Source organism: Leptodactylus fuscus, chromosome 1 (assembly GCF_031893055.1).
Source record: "Leptodactylus fuscus isolate aLepFus1 chromosome 1, aLepFus1.hap2, whole genome shotgun sequence".
Taxonomy (NCBI): Eukaryota; Metazoa; Chordata; class Amphibia; order Anura; family Leptodactylidae; genus Leptodactylus; species Leptodactylus fuscus.
This window is the reverse complement of record NC_134265.1, coordinates 177,340,524-177,361,982: the sequence shown is the minus strand read 5'-3', so window position 1 is coordinate 177,361,982 and position 21,459 is coordinate 177,340,524. Positions and strand designations below refer to the sequence as shown.

At 40.0% G+C, this 21,459-nt stretch overlaps 1 protein-coding gene across 1 annotated transcript in view; it reads left to right on the top strand.

Moving 5' to 3' along the window:
• LOC142210734 (atrial natriuretic peptide receptor 1-like) overlaps window positions 1–21,459 on the top strand; it is a 67,777-nt gene that overhangs the window by 21,423 nt on the left and 24,895 nt on the right. The window contains exons 11-18 of the mRNA XM_075280152.1: window positions 3,854–3,940; window positions 4,068–4,211; window positions 4,297–4,422; window positions 6,911–7,032; window positions 8,221–8,362; window positions 10,403–10,451; window positions 16,843–16,944; window positions 20,487–20,606. Of these exons, the coding sequence (XP_075136253.1) occupies window positions 3,854–3,940; window positions 4,068–4,211; window positions 4,297–4,422; window positions 6,911–7,032; window positions 8,221–8,362; window positions 10,403–10,451; window positions 16,843–16,944; window positions 20,487–20,606 (892 nt within the window). The remainder of the gene's footprint in view (window positions 1–3,853; window positions 3,941–4,067; window positions 4,212–4,296; window positions 4,423–6,910; window positions 7,033–8,220; window positions 8,363–10,402; window positions 10,452–16,842; window positions 16,945–20,486; window positions 20,607–21,459) is intronic.

The following is a 21,459-nucleotide window of genomic DNA, read 5'->3' as shown; positions in this document are numbered from 1 at the left end:
CCCAAATATACTTCCAATGGATATAAACAAAGCGCTAGGGAGTTCTGAAGTGGCTGGTAATGAGTCTGGATCTAAGTGCCATTGAATACCTATGGAGGGATCTTAAAATTTCTGTTGGGAGAAGGCACCCCTTAAATATGAGAGACCTGAAGCAGTTTGCAAAGAAGAGGGGTCCAGAATTCCAGTTGAGAGGTGTAAGAAGCTTGTTGATGGTTATAGGAAGCAATTGATTTCAGTTATTTTTTTCAAAGGGTGTGCAACCAAATATTAAGTTGAGGATGACAGTAAATTTTGTCCAGCGCATTTTGGATCTTTGAGTGAAATTATATCATTTTTGCTCTTTTTTTTCAGTTTTTTTATTTTGTTCCAATACACACAAAACAAATGTATATGTGTATAGCAAAACAAGTGGTGCCAACACTTATGGCCATGACTGTATCTATTCTAATTAGAAAATAAATATATTAGAAATCAGTTGTAATTTATACAAGAGGGCGTGTTATAACAATACAAGTGCTATTTCCAGCTGCTGCTTTGTTTCACAAAATTTTCAAATCCTAAGATAGATGACCCTAGGAATGGTTTATGCTCATCAGTACTCAAATTTTATAATAAGAAGGGCAATGGGTTTGCTGAGAGAGTTGTCCAAGAGTAGAAAAAAGGAACTTCTCTTTCCATAGGGGAATTATCAAGTCTATCAGTAGACTGTGCCTGGTATTGTACCAAGTGAATAAACTCACATACATAAGCTTAGTACCTGGTCAGAATTTTGCATCAGTATTTGTAAGCCAAAACCAGGATTCCAAAACACAGCAGATATACAAATGTTTCCATTAACCCATTCTCACACTATGCTGTACATTTACAGTGAGTACAGAAAGTATTCAGATCTCTAAATTTTTCACTCTTTGTTTCATTGCAACCATTTGCTAAAATCAAAAAAGTTCATATTATTTCTCATTAATGTGCACTTAGCACCCCATCTTGACAGAAAAAAAATGTAGATATTTTTGCAAAAAATTAAATATCACATGGTCATAAGTATTCAGACCCTTTGCTCAGTATTAAGTATTTGCATCCTTTTGAGCTAGTACAGCCATAGACTGTGTAGTTGAATTTTACACCTTCTATTAGTCAGACCATTTTGGGGGGGCACAAATTGCTGTTTGTCAATTTATGCTTGATAACTCTTCCCCATTTTGTGGCAAGACCCTCTGAAATTAGTCTACTTGTCCATAAGCCTCATAGCAGCTATAAGGTCTATCTCTATGTCTATCATTGTGCAATAGTATGCCCTCAATATAACATATCATATGTATATAAGAATAGAGCACTTAAAAATAGATGATTTGCCTACAGCAACCATTTAGATAGCTGCTAGCTATTATTCTGCAAACGGAGGCTGAAGCAAATGAGATTTGCTACTGCTGGAGAAACATCCATGAAAGAGTTTTTATAGTTGTAGCTAGTGGTCAGTTAGAACTTTTAGAAGGACGGTTTCAATCTCACAGGATGGTCTGACAAACACCAATAATAATAATAGGGCATTTCATGAGTATAAATTAGTCTTCATCAATTAAAATAGAAGATATCTGTTAGAATGATTTCCCGACATGCTAAAAAGTCATTTCGTCCTATTCCTATTAGAGACAGGTCAGTGCGATATAAAGGGATAAAAAAATATCTGCATCTATACTTAGAAATATCAATTTGATGTCATAAAGATTGTCCCAAGATTGTCCCGTAAAGTAAGAATCAGTTTTCTCACGCTCCACATTCAACTTGACCACAACCAGGCTGAATGTGCGCAAGACTGGTGACAGTTGGCATTCCCATTCATTTCAATGCATGAAATGCCTTTTCACTTTAGTTTGTATGACAACCCCTTTAAAGCTGGTCATATGCATTAAATTAATATCAGCAGGACCCGCTGGTTTCAGCAGCTAGCATCTAATGTGTATTGTGTCCTGACAGCAAAGGTTAGGGGGAGAAGGATCAGGCTGTTGGATTTCATCTTGTCAGATCATTTTGTTCTCAGGGCAGATAAGTCACTGCCATACTTTACTCTCACTATTCAGCATATATGCATGTTGTATGAAATGGGTCAGAAGAAATATTAGGGCTACCACAGCCAGGACACAAGGGTCCAGTTTCACAGTTAATACAACCCGTGCTGGTCCTGGCTGGTCATCACTATTCTGAATGATAATGCCAATGAGTACTTTCATCTGTACTGCCAGACATGCCTAGTGGCGAGGACTGGGAAGTTAGTGATATGTCTCAATACTCACCACTTTTAGGACTGTCCACTTATCTGCACTGCAGTAATTTGTGCAGAAAGACCAGGAGCAGAGAAGAAACAGGTCCTAAGAGCAGTGAGCACTAAGAAGCATAGTTACTAGAGATGAGCGAGTAGTATTCGATTGAGTAGGTATTTGATCGAATACTATGGTATTCGAAATACTCGTACTCGATCGAACACTACTAGCTGTTCGAAGTTAGGATTCGATGCAGAACCAGCGTTGATTGGCAGAATGCTATACATTGCCAATCAACGCTGGTTCTTCTCTTACCTTTAGAAGTCTTCTCCCTGCACAGCGTTCCCGCGTCCTCTTCCGGCTCTGAATTCACTCTGCTTAGGCATCGGGCCTGGGCAGAGCCGACTGCGCATGCCCGCGCATGCGCAGTCGGCTCTGCCTAGGCCCGATGCCTAGCAGAGTGAATTCAAGGCCGGAAGAGGACACGGGGATGCTGCGCAGAGAGAAGAATCCTGCCCAACCCTCACTCATGGACTTAGTAAGTAGAATTTGATCGAATGTTGCCTACCCCTGAAACGAGCATTTCCCCCCATAGACTATAATGGGGTTCGAAACCCGTTCGAACAGTCGAACAGTGTTCGGCTGTTCGAATCGGATTTCGAACCTCGAACATTTTAGTGTTCGCTCATCTCTAATAGTTACTCGTTTGTTCATGTACTCGGTGGGGCTGGGGGCAGTATACTGTTTAGGAGCTGAGCTGAAACATTATAAAGTGTGAAGGCTGAGCTGGGGATATTATGTATAAGGGTTGAAGGCATTATATTGCCTGGGATCTGAGCTAGGGGCAGGGTATAATACTGTGTGGGGACTGTGGGCATGGTACTGTGTTTAGCATAAGAAGACATTTTATTGTCTGGGGGTATAACAGGGCATTATACTGTGTGTGGGCCACAAGTAGACATTATACTATGTCTGGGGGTATTAAAGGAACATTATATCATGTAAGGGAAAATATGGTGGGTATGGGCACTTAGGGGACATTTTACTGCATGGGGCAATAAAAAAAGCATTATGCTGTGTACTCTGCTCTTGTAAATCCTGCTTACATCTCTAGTCACAACAGTTACCGTACAGGGCCCGTTAGGAGTATGGAGGGCTCGACTTAATCTCGACATGGTTGACGTAGAACCTAAATTTGAATATGGAATAAAAAATAATAATTTTGGGAGGCAGTACTCAGGCATTACAAGGACACCTTTGGGCAAACATATGAAATACATTATGATGTCTAGTTGGTGCCTTAGTCATATTACAAAAAGTGATAGCAGTCACACCACTCCACCAGCATTTCTGTCCCCTTCTTAATGGAGGTGAAGATGGCGACCAGTCTCCATATACTATTCAGTATATCTGGTAAGTAGTACTGTGTTGTATGGAAGAGAGTAGAAAGGTTATAATTTCTTCTTACTGGAGGTTTTCCTTAATGCAGGGGTCTTTATTTGTGCCACATTACTACCAATACCACTTTCATATATCTGAAGCTTGAGTGTTTCATTTTCTTGGTGTTAATTAATGTAAAATATCATATTCCTTAGTGATGGCAGAATAGTGGCTATAAAGAAAATTCCAAAGAAGACATTTACAATCTCTAAAACAATACGGAGGGAAGTAAAGCAAATTCGGTAAATGTTACTGTATTCAAGCAGTAGAGTAGACATAGTTGGTGTTGTTGCTTCAGTTCTGTGTTTAGATTTGTTTATTCAACTTTTTGTACAATATATTGATCCTGAACCTGTACCACTTCTGCAGGGACCTAGATCATCCTAATCTTTGCAAATTTATTGGGGGTTGCATTGAAGTTCCTGATGTGGCTATAATTACAGAATATTGTCCCAAAGGAAGCCTAAGTGATGTTTTGCTGAATGAAGATGTTCCTCTGAACTGGGGTTTCAGGTACCATTATTGTTGTGTTATTCATGCATATCAGAAGACTTATTTAGTATAACAGAGAAATATTAATATGAATTATCCATTACAGCTATCAATTACAGTTGAGTCATAAACAGTGGGATCATAATTCTAATATTTCGCTGAAGGAAAGAGACCAGACACCCTTTCTCAAACGAGTTTTGGCGAAGTTGTCCCGACTTCAGCTAATAACCCTGTTGGTGGGTGGTGATTTTAAAATCCTATCATGAGATACCATGGATAGAGTGTTTCACCTTTCCTCCCCTCAGAGTTGCATCAACACTCTGTGGCCTTCCATAAACACGTCCATCCAACAGCTAAGCAATATACTCTTTATGCCTGTCCACAGATCAATCAATACCACGTTGACTTTTTTCTGAGCAATATTCAAGGTCTCTGATTAACTTCCTTTGTGGAGATAGGCCAGATTTCATAATCTGACCATGCCTCAGTCATCCTTGATTTACACTTAGACTTCAGCCAGACTAGGGTATGTCATTGGTGGATTACTATTGAAGCTATTGGACTCCTTAAATCACATATTGATTTGTACTTTATTCTTAACATTGTGTCTACATCCAACTGTTCCATGGTATAGAGCAGAGGCACTTCTTCCATGGAATAAACTGGGGGGCAGCATTTTTTTTAAATCATCCGCTATTTATTGTGTATTGTATTGCAAAAGATAGCGGCTGATAAGTTTTACTCACCTATCCATGTGCCTGACCAAGCTGCACTCCGCTGCCATCTCTAGGCAGCGCTGCACTTATGTTATAACGCTCAAGAACGCCAGAATGGCATTCATCAGTGTCAGCTACAGCACACTCTGGACGTGGCAATGAACGGCGGCCTTGAGCTTGGACAGGTGAATAAAAATTATAGACTGGTACATATACAGAGGAGGGGGGTCATATACTATGTGGCGGAATGGGATAAAAAAAAGGGAGTCCTAAATTGTGTGTGGAGAAGCATAAAAGGGGGTCATGAACTGTGTGGTGGCCATAGGAATGTGAGGCACACAGTATAAGACTTGATATGTCCTCTGTTTTTGGATGCTGCTTTTGGAAGTGTTATTTATTTCTTATTTTTCTATGATTGAGATTGTTGATGCAAATATGAATTGAAAAAAGGGAAATTTGGGGGATAGAATCTTGATCCAGAGACTATCCAATTGCTATTTTTGGAGTTGGGAGAGACATTTTGATGATAGATATTTTTGACTTTTAATTTTTTTACTTGCTCTGGATCAACATGCTAGGTTTGACTGGATGAATTTGTGTCTTTATCCAACCTTATCAGCTATGTCACTATGATACTATGAGTTATTATTATTATAATTATTATTATTTTTATTATTATTATTATTATTATTATTATCCCTTTCCATATAAACCAGAGTTGATATACCGTATTCATTCAGCAAGCCAATGTAAAATAATGGAGCCTCAAATCTTTGAAAGACTTACCACTTATAAAAGGTCACTTTCAGCAGCTAATAGTGGGGATTTATCAAACCCTGCACTCTACAATTCCAGTGCAAAATAAGTCACACTATAGGATTTGCACAAAAATATCATATGACTTAAGTATGACTTTTTAAAAAGTCCCTAAAACTTACAGAAGAATATGACATTGAATGTGGAGAAATATCTTAAGACAGAAGTGTTAGATATGCCAAATTTATCAATCATATAATGATGCAATCTGGTCTGCAATCTGATATAATCTGGTGCAAAATCTGGTCAGTAAAACTGACTTCCACAATTGTGATTGATGTGTGTACTTGGATGAACTAGAACTTTTTCTTACAATCAACGATGACATTTTACGAAGAACATTCTTATTAAGTGATGTCTTACTAGCCATAGGGGTCAGTGTCACATATCACCCTGCATAGCTAGTCTAAATGGTATATACACTGTACATGCACAGATTGTTACAGTCTAGATCGTGGGTGTGAACAGTATTCTACCAGTGTTACTGTTTATTACATGTATTTAATCAAAGGTAAGTCAATTCACATTCATTTATGCAGACTTCCCTTGTTTGCAATAGACTTGCATCTACAAATTTTAAGCAGTATCTAATGAGATCAAGCAAAATGGTTACCCCCTGTGGCCGTGCTTCAGTAAACTTGCTTATTTTAGCAATGTGGTAGTAGAAAATTGCAACTACGCATAAGATGAATAATGATGACTGGAAACAACAAACATTTGTAATAACTTATTTCCGCAGCCATGCCACCCCTATAAACTGAAGATCAAAATATATAGTCAGAATTGTATGACGTTCATCTCTTTCTGGTGAGAATATTAGAAAGTTTTTTTTGTTTAAGTTGAGAGAGTAAAGAAGTAATACATCAAAATATACTTGTCCAGGCACTTTGTGTTGACACATCACACCACTGTCTCTACAGAGAGTTTGCAATTGCTTACTTAGGGGTCCATTAATGACCTATGCTTCAAAGGGAGCCTTTCAGTAATGCTTTGCATAGCAAAAGGTGTGAATTCTTTCCTGTAATAAATTGGTAACTTCTTGTGCTCACATGCAAGTCTGGCTATATTCATATGTGACTCCATTTTGCAGTTATTTACTGTATATTCTTAGAATATGTTAATGTTTTTATGTAGGTAAGGAGTAACTTATTTGGATTTCTTTTATGTCTTGATATCATGTATCTTTAGGTTTTCTTTTGCCACCGACATAGCACACGGCATGGCATATCTGCACCAGCATAAAATATACCATTCACGGCTTAAATCCACCAATTGCGTAATTGATGACCGATGGGTATGCAAAATTACAGGTAAAATCTTGATAGCATTTGATTAAAAAAAATTCTAAATAAAAGTCAGTATTAGTGTAGCTGAGTTAGGCTCTATTCACACTTTGATTTTGCCTTGTTTTGGAGGTATACCATATATCAGGATGTTTTTATTTTTTGATTAAAATACCATTTATCCAAACACACCACTGCATACCAGTGAGTGTACACAGTGCCGTAACTAAAGTCTTGTGGGCCATGGTGCAATCTTTTGTCTGGGGCCCCCTACTTCATCCCTACAAAGAATTCTTGATAGTGATGGTTAGGGGTGTTAAGGAGTTTAATCAATCTTAGTGTGGTAAGGCTATGTTCACATGGTGGAAAATGGATTCCACGTGTGAGCATACCACGTGGCTAGCCACGATGGAATGCCGATGTAGTGCATTGGATTCCCATCGTGGCATTCCGCTCCGGATTAGGCCTAAATAAAGTCTCACGCCGCGGACACCATGGCTAAGGCAGCCGCAGCATCGCGGCAAGATAGGGCATGTCACTTCTTTTTTCCGCTGCTAGCTAGCGGAAAAAAGAAGCGAGCAGCTGCCATTGAAGTCAATGGGAGCTGTTTGTGGCAGCGGATTTTGATGCCGATTCTGTGTCAAAATCCACTGCCAAAAAACTCAGTGTGAAACAGCCTTAGGGTAATCTGTGGATCTCCTTGGCTTATGGCCCAGATGGAAGCTGCAATCTCAGTACTGATTCCAGTGCTTACGAGTCGTCTAAGGCTCCTGGGCCCCGATGCGACTGCACCTCCTCAAGTTACACCCTTGAATACACATTTATATACCTTTTTTTTCTTTTGCAACTTTTGTAGTGTACCTGGAATGTGAATTTCTCAAGTAAAGTCCTTCACTATTGAAAATTGTATTTAGTAATATCTTGTTTTGTAATGTTTCTTAAAGACCTGAGAATGGGTCCCATGTATGTTCTCAAGCAGCTATATTAAAACCCTAAAAGCAAACCTGCTTATTATTTATGCAGGATGCCTATAGTGACCAATGTGACCATATATGAAACATGAAAACAACACGGGTTGCTGTGGGCAATAGTTTTGAGAAATGAGGCCCACTTTATGTAGAAATGCCTTAGAATTTTTATTTTATATTTGTTTGCAAAGGATTTCACTGATAAACTCCATTAGACAAATTTATTTCACGTCTCAATTCCTTTCAGATTATGGCTTGGACTTCTTCCGCAAACCAGTTTCAGTGGGTGATTATGATACATACCAAGATCATCCTGCCCAGGCTTACAAACCCCAAGAGGTTCAGTCTGTTTCTGGCCGTGAGAAATCTGCAGCTGCTGATATGCACAGGTATAGTGTTTTATGAATCATATAAGGTTGGTGGAAATGCATACCACCTAATTCAGATATAACAAGCAGATACAGTACCTACAGTTGTACATCTGCCATATAACACACTTCATTAATCTTTTGTACATCGAAATATGAATAGATCTAAAGCCTTTGCTCAGCCAATTTGGCATATCTGTTCACTGTAAAAGGCAGAGGTCAGTCAGCACTTAAGATAAGCAGTGGTGCAGAAATAACAGACCCTCCAGCCAATAGAAGACAAAGTGCATCGGCTCTCACTTATAGATGCAAAATTCTTCAGTTTATTCATTTCATGTTTGCACAGGTTACCTGTGACAAATTCAAGGTTATTGTTATAGCTGAAATGCATCTTGTGTAACCCATGAAATCATGATGTGAACAAACCGAATATTTTTTGCATCCATAAGTGAGTTGAGAACCACTTCTTCTTCTGGTCTATGTTCACTGTAGAACCTTCTTGATACATAGCACATGTTGATTTCAGGTGATTCCCCATTGAAAGGGAAAGTCTCAGTGACAGAGAGACATTCATTCATTCATTCATTCATTCATTCATTCATCCATTTACCCATCATAAATTCATACCTCCCATCATTTCTAATCCCTATTCCTAGAACATTATTAAGCCATCTTCCACTTTTCTCATGAACCCTTAAAAGAGGTTTTCCCATCTCTTTGTTTCAGCAACTTTGCCTGCTGTCTCTTCTTCTCACTTCCTGTATTCCGCCCCCTCCCAGCTTGCTGAACAAGACACTATCAAGTATCACAATACTTATGATCAATAGAAATCTAATGTATATGCAGATCAGATAATATTCATACACTTCTAGAGAACAGACTCAGTGTTATCTATATGTTTACTGTGGGGAAGGTAGCTCGGTAGCAGCAGTGGTGCGGAGTAACCAAACCAGTCAGAGACAAGGACACAAATCTTGCAGCAAAAACAGGTTTATTTAAAAAAAACAGCAAAATAAATAACCCTTCCTGTCAGGGACATGATAAGCAAAATAAAATACAGCCTTAACTTCAGGCAAAAAGGCAAAACAAAACCTGCTCGTCTGAGCGACTAACTAAACAGAAAATACTAATTGTACATGTGGCTTACTACCAGCCATACAAATCAACCAAAACAACACAATACCATATCACAAGGCTCTCAGTGTCAGGACAGAGCCTGCCACTTTCTCTTCTCCTAGGATTTGCTGATAAGTGCAGGCTCTGCAGCCTTTTATGGCCCAGTAACGAGCCCAGGACCCACACCTGGGCTGCAGCTTATTCAACATCCGCCCTCGGCCACACATATGTCAGAAATCTGGGGGAAATATACCGTGACTCCAGCACTCTACCTGTCACCTTCTCACTTTACATAGAGAGATAATATACAAGGCTTTATCAGCAAACTGCAATTAGCTGAACTGATTGCCCTGCAGTCAGAGCTGTAGATAACAGTGATAGCAGTGAGTGACATCACTTGTCCTATCATACAGGTCCAACATTATGGAAACGCTGTGTAATAAATGGGAGGAATAAGTTCACATAGCAGACAAACAAAGCAGCATTTCTAAAGCAATATAGTTAGGAAAAGTCTTCAATTTACATACTATCCATACTGCTACTCATTTTGGGGAACATTCCCCGAAACAGTTGGGGTGCATTCACCTTGTGGAACATTTGAGATCTGAGGTCTGTTTCACAAGACAGTCTGGAAACACAGGTAATGGTTGGGGGTATGTAAAATACTACCCAATAGCTTGCTTGGTAGTTACATAGGGCCATTCACCATTCCTGACATGCTTCAGTCAACATTTGAATTTCCGAGAAAATTACAATTCTGGATCATCTTTCTTATATTGTAAATCTGCATTGCACTATTCCTCAGTTATTGCTTCTAGAACTTCATGAATTGATTGATAGCTGTTCCAATGCTATCCAAAATGTTTAACCTCATAGACTCCCATACTTGAAAAACTGGAATATAATCTTATGGAATGAATTCAAACATTTTTCTTTTCTTTTCAGTTATGCTATTATTTTACTGGAAATAGCAATCCGAAAAGACCCTGCTTCGGTAAGAAATATGTTTTATTGTATAAAACCTATGGAAATGTATTAAAGCTTTGAAGGACTGTGGATTGAAATGGGGTTGGTTTTACTGATAGGTTTGCACCATGTTTGTGCAAGGATATTACATTCAGTGGGACTGTATTAAATGGTCCATCAAAACATATGTCCTCTATTCAATCAACTGTATCCCTATATAGTTGCATATGCTTGTCATTGACTCATAAAAAATGTGCTCTGTGCAGTTAAGGTAAAAGTATAGCAATGTACTATTAGTTAGCAATTGAAATCTATAGTCATGTTAGACATAGGTGAACATATCCATTGGCAGATATTTCAGATCAGTAACAAAGTTTATCCTACATGTGATGTGAGTCTACAGTAGCCTTTTCTATTGGAGATAGTATTACATTTATCTTTTAGGGCATTTTAATAGTACACTTCCATTTTGAACAACAATTTAGTTAAGGTCCGGTTCACATCTTCGCATAAAAAAGTGGTTACCTTAAAGGGATTCTACCACTAAATAGGTATTTTTTCTGCTTTAGACATCGGAATAGCCTTTAGAAAGGATATTCGTCTCTTACCTGTAGACGTGGTCTCCGCGACGCCGTTCCTTAGAAATACTGTTTTTTACCGGTATGCTAATGAGTTCTCTTGCAGCAATGGGGGCGGGCCCCAGTGCTCAAACACGCGAGTGACGTCATCCAGGCTTCGGAGGGTATGTACAGACCTTACTGAGCATGCGCAGTACACCCTGTTCAGCGAAGACTTTGAGGAGTGTACTGCGCGTGTGTGCAATTGTGGCCTCGAAAATATGGCCGCCGGCAAGCGCAGTCAGCTCTACTAGTGTCTCGCTGGCAGAGCTGACTGCGCAGGCATCGGAGCTGATGCAGAAGGAAGACGACAGAGAAGGGGAGGATGCAGCTGAAGAAGGAGACTCCGTTTGAGCGCTGGGGCCCACCCTCATTACTGCGAGAGAACTCATTAGCATACCGGTAAAAACCGGGATTTCTAAGGAACGGCGCAGCGGAGACCACGTCTAAAGGTAAGAGACAAATAGCCTTTCTAAAGCAGAAAAATAGCTATTTAGTGGTAGAATCCCTTTAAGTAACCTGTGGACCTCCGGTCTGTGTGGTTTCCGCTCGATTCCACATGAAAAATGCAGAGAGAAAAGTGCAGATGTTAACCTGGGCCTCAGATATACATATTTTTTTCTTTATTTTTATAGATTTTTTAATTGTTTCAGTTTTTCTTTTATATTCATTATCTCTAACTCTCCAAGATCCAAGTTGTTTAACTGATTTTGTAATATTAAGACCCCAGCTTGAATTTAGTTATTGAAGAACTCAGAGTTAGTCTGGCTAGTAGAATCATTCTGACCATATTTGTAGGTGAGTTGAAACAATTGTCAAATGATTTATTCTGCTGTATTGGTCATAAAGAAGGTTATCAAACAAGGGAAATATTTCTCTGCAGATGATCAATATTGTTGTGGCGTAGAATATAAATAGACTGCAAACTATTTCCTCTGTGATTCAAGAGTGTTCACACTGTACTGTAGAAATCTAGGGCTGTTAAATCATTTGTTTAATAGTGGAATCTTTGCGTGGCTATGCAAGAATAGAATTGGTTAATCCTATCATTGACATTTATGGCCAAAAAACTGTTGCGCCTATCTCCAGAATGATGTAGATTTGCCATAAATGTCTCCAATTTATTAAAAAAAAAAATCTATATATATATAAAACTCAAATTCTGCAAATCAATTCAATACAAATCAATTCTCGCCCGATTTGGCTGAAATTTTGACGCCCTCTCTCCACCCACAGGAGCAGAATACTGCGCACGTTACATCTCGCTAGTGTCCACCCGTCATGAGATCGGGGCCCCTAAATTTAGGCCCTATACATATAATGGGGAAAAGTGAAAGTGAAAGCGCTGACGGGAAAACAACAGTTGTGATTGACAGGGATGGATTATAGCGACGGACAACACACCATTTCACAAACACCATATAAACATCACACAGACAGTACACATACACCAACCCACAAGCACAACACCACACAAATGCCACAACACACCACACAAACACCAGACCACTCTAGACACACACAACACCAACACCACCTCAAAAATACCACATACACACACGCAAAGACACTCAGATGGATGCGCACTACACACATGGATAACTACCGCATGCACGGCCACTTGCTCTGTGCACGCAGAAACACATGAATCACATGCACACATTCAGGCATACATATACACGGACCACACACATGCATGCACACACACATACATACACATGGATCACACGTGTGCACACACACCAAAACACACACGCACTTGCACACACAGGCATACATATACACTGACCACACACGTATACACACACATGGATCACAAGCATGCACACACACACATACAAGTGCGCGCACACACACAGACTACACACGTGCATGCACACCCGCATACATACACATGGATCACACACGCACACATACGCTTACATATACATGGACCATACACACTGCATGCACACCCACATGCATACACATGGATCACATGCACATGCACACACACACGCATACATACACATTGGATCACAAGCTTACACACAAATACATATACACGGACTACACACGTGCATGCACACCCACACGCATGGATCACACGTGCACACACACATCCACGCATACATATACACGGAACACACACATGCATGCACTCATGCATGGATTACACGTGTGTATACTCACACAAATACACACACGTACGTGCACACACATGCATACATATACACTGACCACACACATGCACACACACATACACGTGTGCGTACGCACACACACACACGCACACACATATACATGGACTACACACGTGCATGCACACCCGCATACATACACATGGATCACATGCACGTGCACATACATACACACGCATACATATACACGGACCATACACACATGCATGCACACACGCATACATACAAGCCTCAGGTATTCTGCTAGTAACCTTATAAAACATTACAAGTGGGTTTTTGGTAGACAGCATCATCTTAATATCACAGTAAATCTCTACCAAAGTTTCTGTTTGTTTGTTTTTGTAGGGGATCCCCCATTATCATGTGCATACTAGATGGTGACTCTTGAAGGTCTCTTTGTAGATAAAAATACAGAGGTATTAAATAATTCTTGTAGGGAGTGAGCCAGTGAAAGAATGTTATGTGGTGTCCAAAGAGCAACAAGAAGCAGCTTTGTGTTAAACGTGGAGGATGATATTATGATACTAATATTCCAGATTACATGTTATACACTAGATAATAGAGATGAGTGAACAGTAAAATATTCGATATTTGATATTCGTTTCGAATAGCCCCTCAATATTCGACTATTCGAACGAATATCGAATCCCATTATAGTCTATGGGTAAAAATGCTCGTTTCAGGGGATCCCACTCTTCGACTCAGGAGAGTCACCAAGTCTACTATGACACTCCAGAACGTTACGCCAACATCCTGGAATGCAACTGGGACAGCAGGGGAAGCATGCCTGGGGGCATCTAACATGCCCAAGTCACTGTATTATGTCAGGTTCCCTGTCAGCTTGCAATATGCGGGAGCTGACTTTTTCCCATAGGAATGCATTGACCAGTGTTGATTGGCCGAATTCCATACAGAGTACAGCATTTGGCAAATCAACGCAGGTTCTGCCAGAGGCTCATCTGTGAGGAGGCGGAGTCTAATATCGGACCAGAATGGAGACTGCTGTGGACCGATGTTAGACTCCTCCTCCTCCGGCAGAATCAGCGTTGATTGGCCGAATGCTGTACTCTGTTAAAGCTAGCTCTGCTTTTTCCAATTTTTTTCGATGCCTCCGTTGTCATAGTTCCTGTCCCACCTCCCCTGCACAGTTATTGGTGCAAAAAAAAGCGCAAGGGAAGGTGGGAGGGGATATGAATTTTTAGTGCTTTTATCTCATGGTATTCGATTGGAATAGAATACCTCAAACGGCCTGATATTCGATCGAACATTGTTCGCTCATCTCTACTAGATAACAGAGTTTGGATGATGTACACATCACAGAGCAATATTTGCTGTATGAGTATAAAATAATCCTATTAATATTATAAAAAGTTTGTGAGTTTGTGGGTTTGTGTGTTTGGATGTTTGGATGTTTGGATGTTTGTTCCTCAATCACGCCAAACCCGCTTGACCGATTTGGCTGAAAGTTTCCACAAACATAGTTCATACACCCAATTGTGCAATAGGCTACTTTTCGTCACAATAGCGCACATACATTTGTGCCAGGACCCCCACAAAACCCAAACTCACACCACCATCTCTGCAATCTCACACACTTTGGACCATAGAAAGCCACAAAATTCATATTGCCCTCTACAGCCTCGCCCCTAACCCCACACAATCTCATATACATATACTTTACCACTTTGCCCCTCACCTTAACGATACTCCAGGAGGCTCTCTTTAACGCTCCGGAGCAGCCATGTTTGCCGACCCCCACCCCTCTGACAATCCGCGACACCGCCCACCCATGTCAATACCCCTAGGCGGTCTAATAAATGCAAAAACAAAAACAAAAAAAAACGGAAAATAAAATAAAATAAAAAATAAAAAGTATTACAAATTCAAATCCCCCCTTTCCCTAGAACACATATAAAAGTAGTTAAATACTGTGAAACACATACATGTTAGGTATCCCTGTGTCCGAAATCGCCTGCTCTACAAAGCTATACAAATATTTTGCCTGGACGCTTAACGACGTAGCGGCAAACATACTGAAAAGTCCAAAACCGCTGTTTTTTCACTATTTTCATTATCATACAAATATCAATCAAAAGTGATCAAACCAATAGCATTTCCCGAAAATGCAACAACTAAAAACTACACCCGGCCCCGCAAAAAAGACATCCCCCGACACAGACAAATAAAAAAGTGAGTATACAAAAAAATGGAAATCGCTCTACCTTGAACGTTGTTCAGATGGTATCATATGATGCGGGGTGCACGGAACCTCCGACCGTTAGGATGGAAATCAATTGTGAAAAATGATGTAATGACTAGCATGCTATGACTAAGAGACCAGGATACAGGTCTCGAAACGCGTAGGCTGTTGATTTTATTCTGGATCCATGCTCTAAGGAGCTTTTGTTGTTTTTAATTATCATGAAGTAAAAGTTACATTTTATTTTCAACCAATTGGCGTGCTGGATATTTTACATCATTTTTCACAAATAAAAAAGTGACTGCTGTCAGAATATGGCAACTTTTAAAAACAAAAAAATGTCAAAAATGTCACACTACTGGCAGAAAATAACAAATCATACAATGTCGTATATCGAGGTATATTAACTTCAAATACCTCTGTCCCAAAGTCACTATGTACAGTTTCTCAAAACATCGTATAGCAGCTGAAATACAAATTAACTTCAACACAAAAGTCTCACGTATTCTCAGAATTATAGCAAAAACAAGATACAAAGTTACATTTCATATCCCATCCCTTATACACAGTATGAAAACCTTACTCGCGCCTGTATATACCCACTTCTACAATCACCACAGACGAAGTCGCGGGTACCAGCTAGTAGATTATACTGATCAGTATCATAGTGTATTCTGACAGGGAAGTGTATGAAATAACACAGGATATAATGGGGCTCTAATTCAGAAGATTAGGAAAAAAGGCTCTCCTATAAAAAATATCTCTGTTCCCCCAAGGCTGTGTCTGGAATTGCAGAGTTGCCATAACAGATACAACCAATGCATTCGAGAACAGATAGCACATTTTTATCGGAACGTATTAATTTCCTTATTCCTTATAATGGTTAGCACTGTTGCCGTGTAGTCCAACCAAAGATAACATCTGCAGAGAGTTTGTATGTTCTCCCTTGTTTGTGTGGGTTTCCTGCGGGTGCTGCGGTTTCCTTCCATGTACCTTAGACATACTGATAAAGAATTTAGATCTTTCACCCTACTCGAGGCAGTGAGCGATATCTGTAAAGCTTTGTAGAGTATGTTGGTGCTATATAACTAAGGAACCTAGCAACAGAATGAAGATGGAAGTATTGACAGGAAACTTTATATAAAGGTCATTAATGCCACTATTTTATAAATATAATATGTGTATTTCATAACCAAGATATACTCACAAGACAGAAGGCATTATTTTTAGAGACATTCTTGGTAATGATAGCAATGTCAATTCATTTCATATCTATTCTCACTGTCACTCGATGATACAGTATATATTATGATTTTCCCCTTGTGAAGGAAGGAAACAGAATAGGACACTTGTTAAGCACTTTTCTTGTTCAGGCTTCTATGACGCTAATTTATCTATTCTTTATGTTACTGTGTCACATAGAAAGAGGATGCCAGTTCGGCGGAGTACTGCTGCCTACCGTTACCGGAGTTAATTAAGGGCAAAGCTGACAATGCCTGTCCATGCCCATCTGAATATGTTGATGTAAGCAAAAGTGCAACTGCTTGAACATAACTCACTGTCGCTGCATTGTAACCACCATTGTATTGTGCTTTGTATAATGGGGAGAAGCATGTAACAGAATGAAACATCTTGTATCTTTAAGCATATTTACTTTATCTCCTTGGCTTTTGTCTCAGCAGTCACACTGGAATGAATGGATGTTGCTTATTGTGTGATTTAGATGGATATACGAGGGGGTACCCAAAAGTTTCCAGAAAAGTTGTTTTTGAAGCGTGTATTTATTTTTTTGTACAACATTCCTTCAATCTCCTTCAAAGTACTCTCCTTTAGCGGCAATACACTTGTCAAATCTTGTCTGCCATTGTTCAAAACATTTTTTAAACTCTTCTACTTTGATGTGTGCAAATGCCTCCGTCATTTTCCTCTTCACCTCCTCCACATCGGCAAAACGCTTCCCCTTGAGGTTCCTCTTCATTCGTGGGAATTAAAAAAAAAGTCACTGGGATCCATATCGGGTGAATAGGGTGGGTGAGGCAAAACAGCCATGTCGTTTCTTGCCATGAAAGTGGTCACCGAGATGGCGGTGTGGGCTGGGGTGTTGTCGTGGTGGAAAAACCAATCACCAGACTGCTACATTTTGGGCCTTTTTCGCCACACACTGTTGCGTAACCTCTTGAGAACCCCCAAGTAGAAAACCTGGTTGACGGTCTGGCCTGTTGGAACGAATTCCGAGTGCACAATCCCTTTTGCATCGAAAAAACAAATGACCATTGTATTCACATTGGACTTCACTTGACGAGCCTTTTTAGCGCGGGGCAAGGATGGCGTCTTCCAGTGGCTTGATAGTTGTTTGGTTTCCGGGTTGTAAGCATAGCACCAAGACTCATCTCCCGTAATAATTTTAGAAAAAATTCTGGGTCAATTTCGGCATGTTCTTTCATGGCATGGTATGTTTCGTCCCGACGCTCTTTCTGTGGATCAGTCAAGAGCCGCAGCACAAACTTTGCAGTGACCCGTGACATGCCCAAATCCTCCGATAAAATGCGCTGAATCGAGCTCCAACTCACTCCAGACAACTGTTCGAGTTCCTCAGTGGTTCGTCGTCGATCTTCACGCACAAGCTCGTTGATTTTTTGGACACTTTCGTCCGTTCAGGAAGTTGACGGACGTCCAGAATGTGGTTGATCATCAATTGACATTTCACCATTTTTAAAGCGGGTGAACCTCAAGTAAACTTGAGCTTGACACATAGCGTCATCCTTGTAAGTGGTCTTCAACATTTGAACAGTTTCCGATGCTTTTTTTCCGAGCAGAAAGCAAAACTTCACAGCCGTGAGCTGCTCATAAAACTTCTCCATAAAGAAAACGACGGCTGGACAAAACAACTCTTGCAAGAAAATTCACTGCGGGTAGACGAAACCTCCCGCATCAACGCCGCTTGGCACACTGACTGACAAGGCGTGGTTGAACAAATAACTAGCTGCAGAATCACGTACTACGAAAACTGCGAACACAGCAGCCTCATTCTGGAAACTTTTGGGTCCCCCCTCGTATACAAAAAAGGTTTACTTATTTTCCTCTTGCAGAAAGAGCACCACTGTTGTCCTTGGGCTGTGTCTTGTCTTGCAACCCAATTCCATCCATGCATACATGACACAGACCATTGACAACAATGACATAATTTCTGTGAAAAAGAGTTGACCTTTTCCAAATCTCAGGCAACCCCTTTAAGTATCTGGTGTGAAAGCTTTATCAGGTCTTAAAATCTTTGAGAACATATAAATAAGACATATACTTTGGTTTAGCAACCGAACTTTATGTGGCTCAGCATGACCCTCACCTCTGTCCATTGGTCTGTTTCAGTGACTGAATATTGTACAAAAAAAGACCTCTTAACTATCACATCCCTGCACTTTATTATCTTATCACCAAACAGTCTGATCGGAATGGATCACTATTCAGCATCAGGCATTTCTGAAGCTACTGGACTCTATGGTATTTCTCCATAGTGTCTATTTCTGTTGGTAAGAATCTCCCTGACTAAGATGTCAACTGAGTCTATCACATCAAAATGCCTCCCAAACCAATAATAGTGCAGTGTAGGACCTTTAATTGGAGCAGAAACAGGGATGAACCTTGCCTCTCTACTGCTTGTGGTGAACTATAAAAAGCACCCCCCCCAAAAAAAAAAACAAAAAAACATACCCAACCTGGCTATCTTTCGATCATGCAATGGGGCCCCCCTAATTAAGACCTGCCCCCTCCTATCGGCAGATCAAAAAAAAACAAAAAACCTTATTTGGCCCCCAAGTAGTATAACACCCTCTTCTTTTTGGCTCACCACATGATACATGGCCCCTTTTTTCCGACCCTGCACATGGTATATAACCAACTTTTTCTAGCCCTCCACATAATAAATAACCTCCTTTTTTGGTATGGTATGGTATATGACCCCGATTTGTATGGTCCCCACATTATATGACCCCTCCTTTATGGCCCCACCACAGTTTATGACCCCTTTTTATGGCCCCAACACAGTTTGATCCCCTTTTTATCTCCCCCACACAGTTTATGACCTCCTTTTATGGCCCCCACACAGTTTATAACCCACTTTTTATTGCCCCCACACAGTTTATGACCCCCTTTGTATAGCCTACATGCAGTATGTAACCCCTTTTTTACACCACACATACCCTCACTAAGTTTAGTACCCCTTTTTCTCCCCCACCCCCTACACAATACAGTATATCACTATATGACCCTCCCCAGTATAAGTCAGGCCACTACCTATTGTATTATAGGTAGCAGGTGATCATTTTTACTCATTTGACCATGATCTTGTCCAGGCTGCCAAGCAGAAGCAGCAGGGGATGGACAGATGAGTAAAAAATATTGGGTTGCTACCTATTGCAATAACCACCCATAGTTTATTCCATGCACACCTAAAGTCATCTCTGTGTGTCCACTTTCCAGTACTTCACCCTGAGCAATCCTCTTACTATGCATCAGCACTGTTGCTCTATAATAATGAAGCATATCTACAGTAATCATACATTTTTTAAAGGGTAGCATTTTGTTGCTACAATTAAATTCAGTTCACATGTAATATTTTACATGTCTTGAATAAAATATAAAAAAACCAATACATAATATAACTGATAACAAAAGAATTTTGAGACATTTTAAAACATAAGTATAATAATACAATAAAACACAAAAAACAATAATAGACCTGGGCAGAAAATAACAGACTATTTTAGTAGTTTGGCATTACGTGACAACAAATTGGGACAGAGGTGCTTTGAAGATGTACAACAATATGTAAGAAAGATATAGGAAAACAGAAGGCCACAGTTGGGAAGCACTTGTGCTGTCTAATACTTAGATCACTTTATGCCTGTGTATTAAGTTAATCCAAGGTGACCTGCTTCAGTGATATGAGAGCAGACAGTTCCCTCTCTACACATGGATGCTGTAATGTATCTTCACTGTGGATTTGCCATTGATACAATTCCAGCACGGAAAAGACCCTGGATTTCCTCTTTATCTAATTTCTACTGCAGCTGATCAGACAGTGCCGAAGTCAGAACCCAGCTCAGAGGCCAACATTTGATCAAGTAAAGAAACTGCTGTACAAAATGAATCCAAACAAAGTAAGCCCGGTGGATATGATGATGACTCTGGTAAGTCTATATTTTGTGTCGCTATTCCAATTATAACATAAAGAATTTTATGTATAGTACATGATATATTTGGGGTAATCACTTACATAATATATACCGGGTGTATTCTCGGTCCTACAGTTACTCCTAGGGAAGACTTACAGCTTTATCTTTGTCTAATAAGCCTGCTATAAAGCAATCCTTGATTTGATTTGCTTTATAATTGTACCGCATGAACCTTTTACTTAAAACGACTTTGTACTTCTTTTTATAACAGTCTGAAATTTTAGAATCTGACTTAAGAAAGTGATAAAGTTGCTCATGAATCATAACCCTGCATAGAGTTCTCCTTTAAAAAGAACAAGTGTCTCCATTAAAACTATAGTAAAAATGGATTCACCGAAGGTGCTGTCCCAAACAGTATAGAGTACTAAATTCACAGAGAAATGGGATCATGTATCGAATACAGGTAATGAGCAGCATGGATGGCTAAACCATTATTGCTGTAAAAACCGCAGTTCCCGGAGCCCCGATGGTGGCACTGAATGTCGTATCAGCCCGGGCTTATAAAAAGCCAACTCTGAGATAGACCCGCCCCTAGCTAAGATGTCATAGGACACGCGACCTCCAGCCCACGTGAGGGGAGGTGGCACACCATGATAGTAATGGCCCTTTTGCCCTCATTATAATCTGACCTCTGACCTCCACTGATACAGTTGATTACTGTGGCAGGGCATACAGGTCTTCTGGAGGTAAGAAACAGAAGTGAGGTGAACATCTGTTTGGCCAACCTCGCAACATTTGTTTCATGAATATTCACAAGGTTTGCCCAGCAGTTTCATTTGGACCCACCACGTCTCTTCAGGCCCCAAAA